The sequence below is a fragment of the Anthonomus grandis genome, chromosome 3 (genome assembly GCF_022605725.1).
Source record: "Anthonomus grandis grandis chromosome 3, icAntGran1.3, whole genome shotgun sequence".
Classification (NCBI taxonomy): Eukaryota; Metazoa; Arthropoda; class Insecta; order Coleoptera; family Curculionidae; genus Anthonomus; species Anthonomus grandis.
The window spans coordinates 26,254,013-26,274,803 of NC_065548.1; the positions used below are offsets into that span (position 1 = coordinate 26,254,013).

At 32.1% G+C, this 20,791-nt stretch overlaps 1 protein-coding gene across 3 annotated transcripts in view; it reads left to right on the plus strand.

Annotated features, from left to right (window-relative positions):
• Positions 1–20,791, plus strand: part of LOC126734678 (protein crumbs) — a 136,230-nt gene that overhangs the window by 107,088 nt on the left and 8,351 nt on the right. For all 3 annotated transcript variants that reach the window (XM_050438386.1, XM_050438388.1, XM_050438387.1), the window contains 7 exons: positions 12,284–12,468; positions 12,523–12,663; positions 12,725–12,913; positions 12,979–13,167; positions 13,228–13,357; positions 13,423–13,610; positions 18,718–18,836. In XM_050438386.1, coding sequence (XP_050294343.1) covers positions 12,284–12,468; positions 12,523–12,663; positions 12,725–12,913; positions 12,979–13,167; positions 13,228–13,357; positions 13,423–13,610; positions 18,718–18,836 — 1,141 coding nt within the window. The remainder of the gene's footprint in view (positions 1–12,283; positions 12,469–12,522; positions 12,664–12,724; positions 12,914–12,978; positions 13,168–13,227; positions 13,358–13,422; positions 13,611–18,717; positions 18,837–20,791) is intronic.

Genomic DNA, 20,791 nt, shown 5'->3' on the forward strand with positions numbered 1-20,791 from the left:
TGGTGTAGGTATATCCCAACTTTTTTAAAGTTCTTTGTTTAGTGTCCAGTTTTGTGTTCGTGAGAATATGCCAATTCCACTTGTAAGTTTTAAGATTTTTATTTGGCATCTTGCTTTATGATCCGCTACATATAGACAAGCCCATGATTTTTAAGGTGCTTGTAAAGGGTTAATATTTATTTTATTGTTAATTTAATTCTTTTAAGTACATTATTAATTACACCATAATACTTACATATTATTGTTGTAGGTCAATATAATTGACTGCATTTATAAATTTCTGTGACTGTTCTTTCTTGTGAGATTTTCTTTCAGGTTTATAGGTATAGTGCGTTTAGTAATTTCCTGTTTTGTTGGTCATCGGGATCTTCTTATCCAGCTGGGATAAAACAGGTAGAGCTTATATTTTATTGAACCCTTATTGACCCCACAACACTTTATCAATAGTCCTTACTTTCGATACGTTTACCATCCCTTTTTTCCTTTTGTTATTACCCTTCCAGTTAATCCCAATTCGGTCATCCCTTTTATTGATTTTTTTTAATGTTATTTTGTTTTATTTTGAGAAATTTAATTTGTTTAATTAATAATTTAATTAACAAAGAAATTTGTCAATTAAAATTTTAATTCATGACCATGTTTTTCCCACTACATAAAACTTCTCTGTGTAACTGATAAGTGAGTACATGTTATCCCTCTCTCTTTAAGTAACTGCATTTTTATTATATTAAAAATGTACAAAATCACATTCAAAAGCGCTTCTATATGCTAATCATAAACAATTTGCTCTGAATATATCTTGTTTGATTATTCCGTACTATTCTGCGAGCAACATAGCCACTTCCCTTTTTTTAATGTAATCTGTGGCTAAAGTGTATTCTTAATAATTTTCGAAAATATTTTGTTGCATGTTAGGGAGGTGATCAGTAAAGAATTCTTGTCAAGTATATAGTTTATATAATATGATCTCAAAGAGCACATGATGCTTTAGTTTTATAAGAACAATTATTTCAAATTTAACAATGGTTTTATGACTCGATACTAACAAAGGTCCTGTGATGGTTTGCCTCCGGTTTTTTCTCTAGACAGAATGCAGCTTTATTATTAGAGAGTTCGAGATGTGCGTCCAAACAGATTAGACGTGTTTATTGTGGTTCTGGCTTAAATTAAAAGTTTTACTGATATAAAGTTAGTGTATTATAAGACCACATTTTTTTTTTTAACAAACTAATTTGAAGTACTGAAATCTATTGTTTACATATCTTAAAAACATAAAAATATGGTATTCACTGAGAGGCAAAAAACCGAGCTGCAGGCATTGATGAGTAACATGGTGCGTGATATTTATATACATATATTTTTGTCTTCTTTTATTTTTTTTTTATTTTTTTTTTTTGAGTGTATATTTATATTTTGGCTGTTAGCTTAATAGTTTATTTTAGTGGCTATATATGCATATACATATGTGTGTTTGATTCATTTATGATGCTTGTAGTATATACTCTTGTATAGTTTTTGAGATATGGAGAATCTTCGAATGTGCTTCTTGAATGCAAGGTTGCTTTTGCCTCATTTTAGCGAATTTAAGGATGCTATTATTCAGGGTGAATATGATGTTGTCGGAATATCTAAAACATGGTTAAAACCAAATATCTCAAACTTAATAATAAATGTACCTGGCTATCAAATCTTTAGGAATGATCGATCAAGCAGGGGTGGGGGATTAGCTCTTTATGTTAAGAACAACTTACAAAGTTTGAAGTTCGATATCACATCACATGAAACATGCGAGGAATTATGGATCGAGTTGAAATATGTGAATACGACTAATATGGTTGGTGTTATTTATAGACCTCCGAAGGGCTGAGTGGGGGAGTTTTTGGAGAATTTTGAAAAGAGGTTGGCTGATTTTCAACCAGTTGATATAATCTGTTGGGGTGATATTAATTTAAATCTGTTGAATTTGGGTGATCAGAACATTTCTAGTTTCTTTGAATATGTTGAGTCTTTAAATTTGCGTCAGGTTATAATGGAACCTACCAGAGTTACGGACACGACATCGGCACTTTTAGATTTAATTTTGATCCCAGATGGAGAGTCGAGTTTTGAATCTGGTGTTAAAGATGTTGGCATTTCTGATCATTTTCTGACATATTGCAATATTAAAACTAAAGAAAACAAAAAAACTGTATGTTTTCAGTCTAGAAATCTTAAGAACATTAATAAAGAATTATTGAATGAGTTTTTAAATCTTACGCCCTTTCATAATATAATTTATTTATAAACTGTTAATGAAAAGGTTGCGGTTCTTAATAATTTTTTAATTAATATATTTGATGTTTTGGCGCCTGTGGTTCAATTTAAGTTTAAAAAACAAAAACCACCATGGTTAACTTTTACTATTAAAAAAATTATAACCTTAAAAGACATATGACAGACATAAAGACATATAAAAAATACCAAAAGACAAAAACTGATGCAAACTGGAATTCCTACAAACAAATTAAAAATCAAACTAATGTTGCAATTCTTTAAGAGAAGAGACAGTATCTTGGTCATGCGGTGTCCTCTAGTTTTAATAACAAAAAACTGTTTTGGCAAAAGCTTAAAAAACTTAACATTTATTCTAATAATATAGCCAGTCAAATACCTGAACATTTAAATATTCCTAACAATATAAATAATCATTTTATTCAAACATCAGTACAAAATAACCCAATAGATGTAGAACTTTTAGAGTTTTACAGAAACAATCAAAAACTTGAGATGCCAACAACTAAATTTAATTTTCGTGTCGTATCCACCGATGTTGTGCGAAAGTATTTGTTTGAAATAAAGTCGATTGCTACCGGGGCGGATCAAATAAATCTTGATATGTTGCTATTGTGTGTGGATACGATTTTGCCGTATATAGTTCATATTGTCAATTCTTGTATTTTGGAAAATTGTTTTCCTGATGTTTGGAAGGTGTCAAAGATTTATCCACTTTTAAAAAAACAAAACATTAATGATTACAATGATCTTAGGCCCATAAGTATATTGCCAGTTTTATCCAAGGTTATGGAGAAGATAATGAATGCTCAGATAAGGGAGTATCTTGATTCCCACAAAATCTTACCAGAATATCCATCAGGGTTTAGATCGGGGTTTGGCTGTACAACAGCACTTTTGAAAATTCCAGATAATATAATTGAAGCCACTGATCGTGAAAAATCTACTGCACTAGTGCTGTTAGACTATAGCAGGGCATTTGATCGAATCAATCACAAACTGCTTTATGCGATTTTGAGCTATGTGGGGTTTGACTATAATGCACGTTCTCTCATTAAAAATTATTTAACAAACCGGAAACAGTTTGTTGAAACCAGCAAAGGTGTATCATCCGAAGGTACACTGGTGTGTGGGGTACCACAAAGCTCTATCCTGGGGCCAATTTTGTTTTGCATTTATACTTGTAACCTTACTAGTTGCCTAAAACATTGCAAAGCTCATTTGTATGCAGATGATACACAACTATATTTTTCATTTTTTCCTAAGCAAAAACAAAGTGCTACCAGCAAAATTAATAACGATCTGGAACGATTGATTAATCGAGTATTTCTATTAAAAACAATTTAGTAATAAATGCATCAAAATCAAACTTTTTAATTTTTGGTAAGGATCGGAGAGCACTTAAAGAAGATCTAATTTTAATGGCTTCGGCGGAACAACTTCCGCATTCTGATTGTTCTCGTAATTTGGGGCTTTATATTGACACCAACCTTCGATACAAACAGCATGTAAGTAAATGTATTCAATTAGGCTATGCAAATTTAAAAAGGTTGTTTCCATCTAGGCATTTACTTTCAATATCACAAAAAATAAACTTATGTGATGCACTAATGCTGAGTCATTTTAATTTTGCTGACGTAGTGTATGGGCCATGCTTGGATCAAACAGATAAAGACAGAACCCGTTGTAGGTTCAAAAATCATGTTTACTATTTATATACGGTATTCGTCGCCGCGAACCGGTAAGCTACAAACTGCATGAAACCAAATGGCTCTCTATGGAATGTCGAAGGAAGTTACATGATGCAAGTTTATTTCATTCGGTAATTCATTCTAATTGTCCCTCGTATTTGACAAACAAAATTCGATTCCGAACGGATGTTCATTCCTTAAATTTAAGGCATAGAGGATTAATCTCTCCGCCGCTACACACAACGTCTTTTTACGAACGATCTTTTTCATTTAATATATATATCGTATATAACCAAATTCCTGAAAGATTCAAAAAATTATCTTTAGGCGGATTTAAGTTTTTTTATAAGAAATTTTTACAAGAATAGAATGTTTCCCTGTTAAATTTTTATCGCATTCATTTAGCACTGAGCGTTATTGTGTTGTTATAGTAGTTATTATTACACTAGTAATGTCAATATACATATATGTGTATGGCGTGTGTGTGGAATAGTATAGGATTGTGTTACGAGTAATATAGATAATATGGTATTATTTTGTAAATATGATAGATAATTTATACTTATTATTTTGTTTTTTTCTTTTTGAGTTTTGTAATTTACTTTACACGTGGGGTTAAACCTGTATCTTTTTAAAATTGTTTTTTAACCTCCTTTTTGCCATTTTTGTAAATATATATAGTTTAAGATGTTAAATAGTATCATGTAAATAGTGGCAAATAAAAGACATTATTATTATTATTATTATTATTATTATTATTATTATTATTATTATTATTATTAATATTATTATTATTATGTCAGTCGTGGTGCAAAAGGTATAAATTAACGCTATTCTAATAATGACAGTCCTTTTAGGATCGTGCCTAGTATGAAGCACCACCCAAGCATTATGTTGGATTCCAAAGTCAAACAAGTCAATACAAACACTGCATTTCATAAGATGATTCGCGGAAGATTTTGAAAAATGCTTTGAATTTCACTAGGCTTCTTTACCTCACCTTAGTTCTTCTTCACCTTGAATATAGATCATGTATATTATGGTCATGGTGGTATCAGTATAATAACTATATTCAATGAATTGAGCAAGTTCAACACAAGTTCCTAAGGAAAATTGCTTTTAAGAGGAACATTCCACTGGTCTAAAACTTACTACTTTCATCATTTTACATTCTAACACATTACATCTTAAGTTCTTGTCCTAAACTGCTTAGTAGAATTGGATTTATGTACGGCAAGTGAACTTGCCAACTAGTCGCAAAACGTGGAAACTGATCGAAATGAATATCTATCTATATAATATTATAATAAGATTATTTTTACAATAAACTTGCGACATATACACTCCTGTAAAAACTAATACCTCCTTTCTTTTGTTGAGGAATTTTAATTTTTTTTGTTAGGCTTCTGTAAACGGTGGCTCAAACTTACATTTAGGAAATGCAATCCTCTAATTTTCACTTTCATAGCAAAGAAAAATTAATTTATATATATTTTTATTTGTTGACGGAATTTAGTAATTTTGATATTGCTGGTACAGTTTGGATTATTAATTTAAAAAAAGAAAGTCAAATGACAAAAGAATATCTTTGTCGGTACATGTTGCTGCTTCTTCCGGGAAAGGCAACCAGAAAATTAAAGAAAAATATCAAAAAATATATTATAAAGGATCACGAACAGGGGCGATCAATTTATATAATATACCGGGTGGTGCGTCGCCGAGCGGAACATAGGAAATCCCATGTAAATTTTAAGGGGGTCAATTATTGGCTTCCCTGTACATTTTACGGAAAAAATTTAAGATAACTTTGTGAAGAGACCAATCTGGCAAACCCTCGTGCAAAGTTTAAAAAAATTTTAACAAGCGAATCTTGAATTATTTAATTAAATGTAATTGCAAAATTACCAAATTTTCGGTTCAGGTAAAACCAGACAACAGCCATCAGCAAACAATTTGTTATAAGGCTTTGACAAATCTGACATACAGCTGAATACAAGAATTTTTTTTTTCGTTTTATCAATCTCACAACCATACATTCAAAGTAAGACACGTTAACATTACTTTTTTATCTAAACTTTTATTCAATATAACGGTGAAGTTAAACCAATAACAATTATTATTATCGATTTTTAAAAAAATAATTTTATCATACTTAGAATTTAATTAAACCAATAGCAGTATCTGAAATATTTTCAATTTATTTTCCCATCAAGCCTATCTGGTCCTTTTCAACCATTAAACCTATTGTTAGTAAATTCGAGTCCAAAGACATTGCAATAAATAGTTGTAAATAGTTGTAACTCAGAAGATCGAAAATAGATCCGAAAAAAGTGTGGAAAAATAAAATAAAATACAATAACTTTTTTAAAATAATAGACAATTACATAAAAACATCAATTAATTAAATGTTCAAACAACCCCCCATTAACAGCTAAACAATATCCTAACCGATCATAAAATTCATTTCTAACGTTACTAAGTTGATATTGGGAAATTTTATTACATTCTAACGAAATAGCGTTTTGTAACTGGTTTAGATTCTCAAATTTTACACTTTTATAAATGACACCAAAAAGAAGTCATTCGGTGAAAGATTAGGCGACCTGGCTGGCCAAAGTATCCGGTACCGTGGACCAATAATATTGCCGTTAAAAGCATTTTCTAAGTATTCTCTAACCATAGGGGCATTATGGGCTGGGCAACCATCCATTTGGTACCAGATCATTTGATTTTCCTAAACAAGTTCTTCCAAGGCGGATCCAATTTGATTTTGAAATAATTCCAAATAGGTTTCAGCTGTTATAGTCCATAAAAAAGGGTCCAATGATATGGTGTCCGATAATTCCCACGAATAGATTTGTTTTTTGGGGATATTGTGTCCGAGCATGAACAAAGCGATGATTTTCTTGGCTCCAATACCGGAAATTCTGAACATTTGGTTCATTGTTGAGGGTAAATGTACATTCATCGGTAAAACAAATATTTCTTAAAAAATTCTTATCATTATTTGCTCTTTCCATCATTTTAAAACAAAATGCCATTCTTCGCTCTTTATCTCCTTCCTGCAGCTTTGACAATACGTTTAATAGTTGAAATGGACGGAATGGGCTTGGTGGGGAAATAAACTGAAAAAAACATTTCAGATACTGCTCTAAAACTGTTTCCCGCATAATGCCACTTAATTATGGCAATTGAATAATTCATACTTGTTTTCAAATATCGACTGTCACTGATTTATTGACACTTTTCCTCACGTCAGTGAGAATATTCATTTTACTGGTGCCCGTTTGGCTTACCTGAACCAAAAATTTGCTAATTTTGCAATTACATTTAATTGAATAATTCAAGATTCGCTTATTAAAATTTTTCGAAACTTTGCACAAGGGTTTGCCAGGTTGGTCTCTTCAAAAAGTTATCTTACATTTTTTCTTTAAAATGTACAGGGAAGCCAATAATTGACCCCCTTAAAATTTACATGGGTTTTCCTATGTTCCGCTCGGCGACGCACCACCCGGTATATAATCTGCTCTAGTACTTATGGAGGAAAAATACAGCATCAGTAAGGAAGCTACCTTACGTTTGATCTAACCTTAATCCGAGTCAATATAGATTTTTTTTAGCACCTGATCTATGCCAATGTGTGTATGTGTCACCACCTATACAAATTTTCATTATTCTAACATACAGAGTCTGTCAAGGTTAAAAAATAATTCAGTTTTCTATTACCAACATGTTCCAAGGAGCTATGTAGAAAAACGAAAATGAGAATTCTTAAAAAATGAAGCTTTTATAGGGGATGGTTACACTTTAACGCAGAGACACTGTAGGGTATTGCTGATTGCTCACTAAATCCGCTATTATTAATCATAATATAACTTGTGTGATTCTCTGTGGTCTTCATATAGTTAGTAAACTTAGTATGTGGAAAAGGCTGAGAATTGACACAAAAAAAAACTTCGTTTTACAGTGGTTTTTCTAAAAAAAATATTCAATTAAGTGGCGTCAATTTTTCAGAAAAAAGCAAGTTAGATGGATCCGTAAAAACCTTCGCGTATTCTAGAAGTTAGATAAGACCTTTTAAGTAGAGAATTGTATTATTATCTATTAAAAATGTATTTATTACTGAAGTGAAAATTATTGAATTTGCATCAGTTGATATGAATGTTGTCAATAACTGGTTTATACCGCCTGATCACCGTAAGAATTCATTTAATGCCGACGAGATTGAACTCTTTTATAGACTAGCCCCTGACAAAACCGAAAAATTAAAAAAGCTGTGTTGCCGGAAAAATTTCTAAAGTTAGAATTAAGGTTTGTTTTCATCATAAAAAAACCTGCTTATTATCGGCCAATCCTAGATGTTTTAAAAAATGAAACATTCAACTACAATCAAAGTAAAATCAGTAAAGCGTTGACGACATCAAAATTGCTTACCGAAAAGTTGCTCCAATGGGATATAGACCATCTACTGAAGAAAAAACTGGAAAATGTTGTTTATTGATATTTATCCAGGATATCTCGTTTCGCAACTAAATTGGTGTTATGAAAATTAAATATATTAATTTTTTCTTTAATAAGTTGCTCTGTTTAAATCTGTTTTTAACCATTTTTTTGAAATTAATCATTAATAGCTTTGTCAATTTTATTATAGTATAATATTATTGAGAGTTCACCTACAGTTTTAAATAAATTTGTATGTTTAGTTCTAAGTATCGGGCTATTTTATAGTACATTTAATAAGGAGTAATCCGAATATAGCTAAGGATATCTTTTTCCCGAATTGTAATGGTTTTAGTTATTAATAAATAAAAACATACATGGTGGCCCATCTCAAACAGTCCAGCAACGTTTGGGCACTTTTTAAAAAAAAATAAAAATGCTCGGACCCGTCGATCTTGTTAAGGGGACAATTTTTTTAATACTTTCAACCCCTTAACATCAATCCCTTGGCGAGGCTGCAAACACCCTCAAAATCTTAAATAGGAGTGGGAGTCAAGTGATATAGCTTATTTTAAAGGTCTTTTTATTCTAGTTACAACTGCCAAGTTTGAAATTGCTGACTTGAGTTTTCGCAGTATGACAGCTTGTCAAAGATTTTGAAACAATACCATTGTTTATTAATATTTTTAGCGCTAGTTTTTAGAGGTTCTTGATTTATAAAACAAAAACGCTCGCATCCGTCAATTTTTGATTTTAGAAAAACGATTTTTTGTTAAAATTTTTAACTCCACAACTTCAATCCCTTAGTGGGGGCTACATTCACCCTTATTTTTTAAATGAGAAGGCGATTCAATTTTGAAAAGAAATGGAATTCTAAACATTTTACTGGATATTTTAGGTATGTGAGTAAAAAATTGTTTTTAAACTATCAAAAATCATTTAACAATCCGACTTTATCTTCAGTAAACAAGTTTTTAAGATTTGATAAAAATTTTTTATTTTATTGTGGAGAGAGTGAAAATTATTGAATTATATTTTATAAACAATCAATGTGCAAGACTAATGGCAACTTTGTATAATGAGAGACATGCAGATAACACGTACATCATGGTTACATCCTAGAGTTAGTGGTAAAATTTCGGGAAACTGGTTCGGTGGCAAATAAAAAATGGAATATTGAAAATCCAGTAAAAATGACGCTGTAGAAGTCGGTGTTCTCGGTGAAGTTAGTATGAACCCTACATTAAGTACCAGAAAACTTTCTCATGTAACGGGAGTCTCGCGGACCACTATACAGAGAATTCTAAAACATAATAAAGGGCACTTATATAAAATTCAACTTCTTCAAGAATTAAATGAAGATTTTAATAACCGCTGTTTACAGATCTTCTAAACTATCCTTTCCTAACTATCTTTTAAATGTTTGCTTCTCAGACGAATGTTAATTTTTTTCTCAATGGCACAGTCAATCGTCATAATTGTCGGTACTGGTTCGACACGAATCCAAGGATCTACCATGAGGTTCATACTCAACACCCTCAAAAATTAAATTTTTGGGTTGGTTTTTTTGGTGATATTGGACCATAATTGCATAATAACATAACATAATTGGACCATTTTTCCTACCGGCAAATTTAAATGCAGATACGTACGTAGATCTTTTGGAAAAGGCAGTTAACCCAGCATTGATTGAAATTATGAAAATCATCCAACGCTACCTTGAAGAAAATGCGATATTTGAGCAAGACGGGGCTCCTCCCCATTATGCATTACCAGTACGGCAGTTTCTGAATGAAACGTTTCCTGGTAGATGGATTGGGAGAAGGGGTGCTATTGAATGGCCAGCGAGATCACCCGATTTATCTTCTCTTTTTTGTGGGGACACCTGAAATCGAAAATCACCCAAACTGAATTGTTAGAAGATTTACGGAACCGCATCATTCATGAATGCCAACAAACAACACTCGATGCAATGTCCGGGAATACTTTGAACAGTTGCTGTACTATTATATGGAGGTGAACGGCGGACATATTCAACATTTAATAAGATAATGCGTAGGTAGTAATCAATAAAATTAAATTAGATTTCTCTGGAACTTGCAGCTCAAATTTAAAAAACAAAGTGGTATTGTAAAGAAAATTGAATGCCCTTTCAAAAGATGTATCTTAATACACCACTTCCTGTTTAAAAAATAGGGGTGAATGTCGCCCCCGCTAAGGAGTTGAAGTTGTGGGGTTAAAAATTTAAAGAAAACATCGTTTTTCTAAAACCAAACATGGACGAGTACGAGCGTTTTTGTTTTGTAAATCAAGAACCTTTAAAAACTAGCTCTAAAAGTATTAAACAATGGTATTGTTTCAAAAACTTTGACAAGCTGTAATACTGCGAAAACTCAAGTTAGCAATTTAAAAATTGGCAGTTGTAACTAGAATAAAAACACCTTTAAAATAAGCTATATCACTTGACACCCACTCCTATTTAAGATTTTGAGGGTGGTTGCAACCCCCGCCGGGGGGTTGATGTTAAGGGGTTGAAAGTATAAAAAAAATTGTCTCCTTAAAATCAAACATCGACGGGCCCAAGCATTTTTTTAAATTTTTTAAAAAGGGCCCCAAACTTTGCTGGACTATTTTCGATGGGCCACCCTGTATTATTATGTATGTATTTGTAAAAAATTCTTACCTTAGAACATTGAAAGGCTAGAAATAGTAAACAACAACTTTGTGTGAGTTCAACATGTGCACAGGGGCAAGGGGGGTATTTTGTTTAGAAACATGTTTATCTATTCTCTGTTGTCAAGTTTACACGCATTTTCAGAAGAGCAAATTTTCAGCTATATTTCAACACATATAATGTTAATTTAACTTTTTGATGTTAGATTTTGGAATAAGAATAAAAAGTAGAAATAGATATATGTTATTCTAAGCGCAAAAATAACATATTCAAAGCAAAAAAAACTATTTAACATTGGTATTTCTAAAACCGCGTTTTAGAAATACCAATTTATACCAACCCAAAAATTTAAAATGACAACCCCGCAGGCAAAAGCTGATGTCATCTTCCGAAATGTCATCTTGACAAACGGCTTTATGTTTACATTCGGCATTTGTGAAGTTCTGTGTTTTTTCTTTCTTAGTTTTTGGTTGAAAAAGGAAAAAATGTGTGCCGTTTGTGCCGCACCATGGGAAAAAAGGCGATTTAAGCCGATCTTTTCACACCTAAATACCGATATTGTTATAACATCATATCAAGAGCCAACCGTCGTCATAAACGTAGAATAATAAAAACTTATTAAGAAATCTAAAATAATTATAAAATATATAATTTTCATAAAAATGCTTTTTATTAGATAAGTACCTACCTTTACTGTAATTAAGTACGTTAAAAAATGCATAAAGAGTTCATAAACGGTAATATTGTTTATAATTTAAAGCATAATCTATTAATAATAAATATTCATCATGTAAATATTTTTTGACAATGTCACTGGTAAAGATTACTTGTGTCGGTGGAATCAACAATGCGTTCGAGCGGCGTTGCGATGTTGTTTTTTTTCTCTAATATAAGGACGTTACCTACATTCATTTAACTTTGAATGTTGACTTCTTTATAGAGTATCTTATATTTTATGGAAAAAAATCTTCAAATTTTATTAATATTAGTATTATTTTGAATAGTATTATTTTGCGCCTATCAAAATAGGTAGCAAATTTTTATGATATTATATAGTGTGTTTTTTTGCCATTTCTACATAAGCATTTGGAATCATTGCATCAGAGATGTTGCAAACAAACAAACTGCCCATAGTTCCACAGCAATGCTGATTCCAGCCTTTCAATATTTTAAGATTCCTACAATAATGTAATTTTTCCTATTTCAGGTCTTGGGGTACTTTACTATTCGCCAAAAACAACGCCGATTATTTTACCGTATTCATTTACCACAACGAGGTGGTCATTCAGTGGAATTTGGGTTCGGGAATAATCACTCATAGGTTTAAAAAGGACCGATTCGACGGCCAGTGGCTTACGCTAATATTCTCCTTTAAAGAACAAATATTTAAAGGTATATTTTTCTTAAATTATTTTCGATTTTGTTGGTATTAATTCATTTTTATAGGCGGCTTTAAGGAGAACGTACTGGATTTGTCTCCTAACATTGAGGTGCCTCAGTTTGACGTAGTATCTTTGTCTGAATTGTTTAAGCAAGGGGAAATATATATTGCTGGTAGTGATAACTTTACATTCAATTTTCTAGAAGGTATATACATGTATATGTAAAACAATTGGTTTATTATAAAAAGCTTTATTAACTGTTTTAGCCATAGAAAATTCTGATTTAAACATTACAAACTATGTTGGCAACACAGATGCTACCACAGTGGATCCCCTGCTTATTACCAATTCTGTGGAAAGTGGTGAAAGTTTTATGGACGATATCTTTTTATACAAAATAGATCAAAATAAGAAAACCGATCGGTTTAAGGGATGTCTGAGCGAAATGAGAATTGGTAAAAATATAAAATCATAACCCCGGCAAACTTACATTGTTTTAAACATATTTGGTTTTTTTAAGGTGGTCTACTGTTACCATTTTTTTCAACAAAGACGATGTACCCTAAAGAAGTTTACAGCGAAGAAATTTTTGAACTAGAGAACTCTGAGACAGTGAATTTAGGTTGTACTTTGTGCTACGATTTAGACTGTAACGGCCAAGGAATATGTATTAACAGTACTGAAACGTATAAGTGCGACTGTAACGAAGGTATAAGAAACACATTTTAAAGCGACTAAGAGTCGCAACATTTTAGACTTTTATTTGCAGGTTTTACGGCAGACGATTGTTCAATAGACATAAACGAGTGTGAATATAACCAATGTCAAAACGGAGCCACTTGTATAGACTTGATTGCCAAATACCAATGCAGTTGCGCTTTGGGATATGAAGGAGACCAGTAAGTAACTGGTTTTTCTTCTGTTTTATTTATGTGATTTATGTATTTCTGTTCATAATTTTTAGTTGTGAAATCGACATAGATGAGTGCCAAAGTAATCCATGCAAACACGGAGGTATTTGCAAAGATCTTATTGGGAAATTCCAGTGCGATTGTCCAGATGACTTCGTTGGAAGACAATGCGAGGCTCCCTTGTTGATTACTTGTGAAAATAGGCCTTGCCGGGAGGGCGCCACTTGTAAAACGGGAACAAGTAAGTAAAATATCACCCAATGTTTTGAATTTTAGTGAAATTTAACTGAGATGAGAGCTGAAGTTTCTGAAGTTGTTCGAATGCCTTATTTAATTGATTTACGATGTTTTATTTCTTGGCTAAATCAGTAAATTTTTAAAAGTATCATTTACCTGGATACACAACTGGATAACTTGTTTCTGGACAAACAGCAGATGCAATTGTGTCATTCTACCTAAAAAAAATTGTTAAAGTCCTTAGTATTTTTCGATCTTACCCATCTTACTAATCTTAGTAAGATTCAGTTTAACAACACTATAAATAATAATTTATGTGATTGTAAATACACTTGCGTAGAAATCGCGTCTCTGTAAACTTTTTAACTTTAACGATATCTTTTTAAACAAGATATTCATCAGACGATTTAATATGCTTTAATGAGAGTATACTTACGACTTCCTATGTTTATAGTGAAATTTATGCATAAAGCAAATTAACCTTTTTTTATTATTAACATAAATAGGGTTATTGACAATTTTAAACTTAATAAACAAGTATAGTCGCTTCGCTCTTATACTTTTGGTCCGTGGGGACGAGTTTGGAACCTTTGGGTCTTGTTGGTGAAAAGCCTTAAAGGAATTCTTTAAAAAAACTACAAATTATCAGGTGTACTTAAGTCTGGTTAGCCCGAGACTAACGTTTATATGCGAAAGAAAGAGAGGACCAGTTCTTGGGGTATCATGCTTCAAAGAACCATGTGTTATATAGTCGCGTTGTATATCAATATAGTGTGTTATATGTCAAATACAGTCAAAACTTATTATTTGTATCTTAAATAAAGCCCAAATACCAAATTGCAACAAAATCGAACCAATACCAAAAAAGTTATGGTGGTCACGTGACTCTAAAATCTATAATTGTAAAACCGGCCACCCGGTTTGACCTTGAAATATGTGGAAAATACGGCATTTGTCCGAAGACGTCAAAACTTTGCCGAATTTTCCTGGCCGCAATACATACTTTCCACAATTGATATGCAGATATTCGGAAAGCCTAGATTTTTTCTGATTTGACGGTACCTTTAATTGACAGCTTCCAGATAATTTTCATTGAAAATTTAACGAAACTGTGACACCCTTCCAAAAACATGCCGAGATACCTGCTGTTGGCGGCCATATTGGATTATTTCACCCTTGTGGTGACGTTTAAAGAAAAAAAAAACGGAGAAAATTGACATTGTTTGATAAAATCGCATTTTTTCCGTACTTGCGCTATGCTGAAATGCTGAAATTGTAGTATGTGTTGTGAAGCAGAAATTGGGAACTTCATGATGTTTCATTTTCTAATAATCTACAGGGACGCCGCAAATGAATAAAACGTGAAAATGCAAATATCTGAAAATCTATTAATGTTGGAAAAGTTCTGATTTCACATAAACAATAGGTTTAATATAGTATTTCATAATTTATGACTGAAAATATAATTTGTCCAGGTGGCTTCACTAGAAAGTTATTAAAGAAAATATGATTTTTGGGTCAGACCTTCATAGGAAAAGTTAATTATTACTCGCCTTGTATGGTTCAAAAAATTTGAATGACGATTTTTTTTCATAAAAACCTGTTTTCCAAAATAAGTATACGGTTTAAATTCGAAAATATTAAAATTAAAAAATAATTTTTATTACGGTTAAACTATTTCCCCGATAAAATTAAGCATTTTCGCCAAAACACTTTTTTAAATTATATTTCTGAAGCAGTTTGATTTTTTTTACACTTTTTTTATTCGCTTATATTTACTTACCCGGTATACGGATCTGGCCCAAAAAGTATTTTTAGAGAGTTCTTAAGCCCCCAATAACCAACCTTATGTCCTAAAAATTTCAAGTCGTTTAACGGCTTTAAATTGCAGTTCTCGCCGGAGAAAGGAATTTCACCAGTTTTTTTACGAATTTTTGACTTTAACTCGATATCGGTTCCTTTGTGGGTACCGGAAAAAAAAATTTTTACGGATCCATCATCCTCAATATATTAAGAGGTGACAAACCAAATTCAAGCCAAATCGTCGTTTCTCTACGCATACAGCCAAAGATATGAATTTTTATTTGCCCGAAAGCACGATTTCTAAGTCGGAGAGCACGGACATAATATACTCGCTGACGCCCCTATATAACAATTAATTTTTCAATAATGGGTATGACCTGCTCTTGCCCTAATAACAACTTCAGCGACTTCTACTACTACAACAATAAGCTCTGGGATCGAGTTTGGGTATGAAGTCTAGCTCGAATTCTTCGATTTAGCGTATCCCATAAATGGTCGATCAGATTTCGGTCAGGACTGTATGTTCGCCAGTCCATGACCCGAAAACCGATTTCTGTAATGTAATCTTGAACGATTGTTGTGGTATGTAGCTTTGCATTGTCATGCATTAAGATAAATTCGTCTCTAATGTAGTCGACCAAATGTACTGCAGAAATTGCTAAAATCTCTTCGATATATCTAGCAGCCGTTAAACCTCTTTTTCCGTGAACACGGTCGCCCCTATGAATGAAACTCAGGGTCGGTTCATGCTTCTATAGAAATTGCACCCCAGATCATGCAGGAACCACCTCCATAAGCACTTGGCTGTTTAATACAACAATCTGGAAATTATTCTCTTAATCTTCGGTCCTTCTTAGGTCACTATGGAACAAGTGAAGTTTAAGTAAACAGACTTTAAAAAATCCCATTATTTTGCAAGAAACCTATTTAAAATACGTTTTTCTGATGAAAAAGTTTGCTTTTTCTGCACCTCGTAACCTTCATTACCTTTACACTTCAAAGCAGGTAGACAAATATCTGACAGTGACACAAAATAATTTTCTCAAAATCTCAAAAATATATTTTCAAAAATCAACAATAAACAAATAAAACCTTCAAATAAATTGTTCAAAGTGACCTCCAAATTGAGCCAAACAAAAGCCCAGATAGTTGTACAAATGTCTTTTAACATTTTGGAGCTGCCGGGGAGTAATGGTACGCGAACCCTCGATAATTCTATTACGAAGTTCTTCGATATTGTTGGGTCTGCCTCTAACAATATCAAACACTTTCGATGATAGATAGCCCCAATAAAAGTTATCTAAAGGCGAAAGATCGGGGCTTCGCGCCGGCCAGTTAGATGGCCCAAAACGTCCAATCCAGCGTCCTGGGAACGTGGCATTCAAAAATTCGGTAACAGTCGCTGCACTATGAGCGGGGGCTCCATCATATTGAAAAATTATCCTGCCATTTTGAACAGCGTTTCGTAATGCGGGAATGACCTGCACCTGAAGTAATTCTAAATATTTTGCAGTATTCAGGCTACCCTCTATGAAAAATGGTCCAATTATTCGATCTCCAATAATTCCTGCCCACACGTTAAGTTTCTGTCTTGTTTGGGTATGCGTTTCCTGGATGACGTGAGGATTTTCTCGCGCCCATATTCGAGTATTTTGTTTGTTGACTGTACCATTTGTACAGAAAGTACTTTCGTCTGAAAATAGTATTTTGTTTGTAATTGTGGGGTCGTTGTTAATTCGTTCCATCCACTGTTCACAAAACTGCATTCTAAGAAAATAATCATTAGGCAAGAGTTCTTGAACATTTCTAACTTTAAAAGATTTGTATTTTTCTTTTCTGATTGCCTTATAGCAACTAATCCTACTTTTTCCGGTAACTTCAGCAAACTGAGTAAGACTATTTGTTGGATTTTCTTCAACGGCCAAGCATACCTCCATTTTAAATTCTTCGTCTACTACAGTTTCGATTCTTTTTTGTTTTAAGTGAGAACTGGCGATGCATCCAATCGTAATAAATTTTTCATGAAACCGTTGTACAGTTGATCTAGACGGGACGGGACGGTTAGGATCTAAGACACGGTAAAATTATCTACCACTTCTTGCGCCGACATTCCTCTTATGTAGTTTGAAACCATCTCAATACGTTCCTCCCTAGTGTAAATCGACATTTTAAAGAGTTTTTGAACAATTTCAATGGAGCAATTTAAAAATTATTTTGTGTCACTGTCAGATATTTGTCTACCTGCTTTGAAGTGTAAAGGTAATGAAGGTTACGAGGTGCAGAAAAAAAACTTTTTCATCAGAAAAACGTATTTTAAATAAGTTTCTCGCAATTTTTTTTGCAAAATAATGGGATTTTTTAAAGTCTGTTAACTTAAACTTCACTTGTTCCAAGTTTCAATCCTATCGATTAAATAGAACAGGTTCTAACATGGGGTTGAAAATATTACACGTGAAACCCTATGACCCGAGATAAAAAAAATGCACTGTATAGGCATATTCTGGTATCATCCAAGATCAGAATATGCCTATATTTGTTCCAACGTCCAATTCAGATGATCCCGTGCAAAACGCAGGCCTGTTTGCCGGCTAGCTGGAGAAAGTTTAAGGGTGTTTTAGGGTTCAGGGTATTTTCCTGTAGGCTTCGTCTTACTGTACACTGTAATAACCGCTCGTCGCATCTTATGAAGGTGTCGTTGCATTTAAACAGCACGTGACGATTTTTTTAATGTTTTTGACGCCATAAAGCGGTTATCACGAGCGGTTGTAAATCGTCTTCTGCCTGTTTAAAATCGCCTATGAAAGGATCTCATCATAACGTTCCTCATCATAATTTTGGCACACTTTTCGAACAACTGCGCATGTGTTATCCATTTGTCAAACAACAGCTCGCTGAAGTCAATTTTCAATGAAAGCAATAACTTGGGCGAGTTATTGTGCTGTATGCATTAAACTAATACATTTCAACAATATTGAGATTATGAAAAATAAGTAATTTTTGTTCTAAAGGCAATAATTTTAATATTTGACAAATTTGTTATTTTCGTTACAATCATCACATAAGTACGTTTTATTTGTTTAAAAGTTGCTACGCATATAAACGATAAGCTTTGTTGGTATATTTACACATTAAAGTATCTTACATTGTCTTTTAAACAGCATATTCCTTTTTTTTTGAACTCATAAATAATTTTAAAAAAATATATAGTTAAAGTCAAAATTTTATAGACCGATTTCTATACATGCAAATTTATAATTTCTTGTTTTAGTTTTTCACTGTCAAGAATTTAATTTTGAATTTTAATTTAGATATAGAGACTGGAAACAATTTTACATGTTACTGTACGGAAGGAATGCAAGGACCTTTGTGTGACACACCGTTTTGTGCCGTGGAAAAGTGTAAATATGGATTTTGTAATTCGACAAAGGTAGGTAGAATTAAGCAATATAATAGCGAAAATTATATCACAAAGGAGATGGTCGAAGACCTCATGTCAGCAAAATAAAAAATTACTTCTATGATAAAAAGCATTAAAATATTTAGTTTTTAAATTTTTTTTTTGGAATCTTTAAATTCAACCATCGTCTGCTGATTCTTTTTTTACATTGTAAAGTGAAAGGTGGTATTCTAAGAAATTTGGAAAACAGAGTTCATTTATCAAACGCATTTGTTACCTTGCAGCACGATTTGCTAATTTCCTAACCAAATTTTGTTTGGATTTGTAATTGAAGTTGTAGACTTGTATTTATGTTATAATCATTAAATATTTGATCGATTTTAAAATACCTTTTCTTGATAATAATTTATCTGATGCAATTGAAATGAAGTCTGGAGTTCCACAGGGATCGATTTTTGGTCTGTTGTATTCACATATGAGATTTTAAAATCATTTATCTTTTGCAAGGTCCAGACAGACAATACGCATATTTATTTTCAGTTTGCTTGTAAAAATAGAGCTTTGGGTGAATACCTGTGAAATCACGATTTAGATTAACTCAAAGTAAGTCAGCTCTCTACAGCTCGTCCATTTAAAATAAACCCGCATTTAAAATACTTATAACATTTTTGTATTAGCTGAATCAAAATATCCTCATGTTCTTATGGCAACTTTATAGTTTATTCACTATTCAAATTGACGGATTTAATTTATTTATAAAAAATGCGTTTATATAGGAGGGTATTAGTATCACAAATTTAGGGAGTGAAGGAATGAAATATACATTTTTTTATAATTTTGTCTCACTTTTAAATATGCCTAACATAGTTAGCAATCAAAATGCAAAAAAAAAATAATAGTAATGTACTTTAATTACAACAATACTACATTAATATTACAAATTAATTTATAATGTACAGCCTAATAAAAATCTAAATAAAAATTGTAAAATAAAGATAATAAATCATAAAATAAATTAATTATAACAAAATCAACTATATTGTGACGACAGGCCACCTATTTGAGAGACCACCCTGTACGAGCTAGACATCCGAAGCGCGCGTGGGCTGGGAAACAACGACTCAGCATAGTGTGTTATTGTAATTACATTGCTAATAAAATGTACTAATAATTAGTTGTCACGTAGACACCAGAATTATAACATCTAGGCAACTCAATATACCATCTGTTTATTAAAGCCCAACACAGTAGTATTAATAAAAGCTACAACCCCCAAAGAAAGTACTGGTGTCACAATATGAGAAAAAAAGACAGACAATACCACATTTATCTAAAATTGGAATTAATAAAGATTAATCAAACAGTGTGTGTGCCAAGCGTAGTAACACAATAACAAAAATCTAATAAAAAGGACAAAACGAAGTATATTAAACCCCAAAATCCAATTAACTAAAAAAAATGCAAAATAAAGATAATAAATCATAAAATAAATTACGTATAACAAAAATAAACTATATGAGATAAAAAAACACAGACAACACAACATTTATCTAAAATTAGAATTAATAAAGATTAATTAAACAGTGTGTGTGCCAAGAGTAGTAACGCAATAATAAAAATCTAATAAAAAGGACAAAACGAAGTGTATTAAACCCCGAAGTTCAATTAATTTTTAAAGAATGTGTGTCTCACTTTAAAATTCAACATGCTATAACTTTTGAAAATTGATGTGTAAAGAGAAAATAAACAAAATAACATGTCTCACTCGTTACATTAGATTACTAGTATTGTTTTGTGTTTATGGACTAAGTATACAAAAATGAAAATTAAGTGGTGAAAACCAAACAAATGTAATGCAAAAAATGTCATTTATAGCTTAAGTTCTAGATGGGTTTCGAATCTCCATACCTCTTTTATGCCTAGGATCTATGATTTCAGGCAGTAGACATTTAAAATAAAAAATCTTTAACTTTTTTATCATTTTT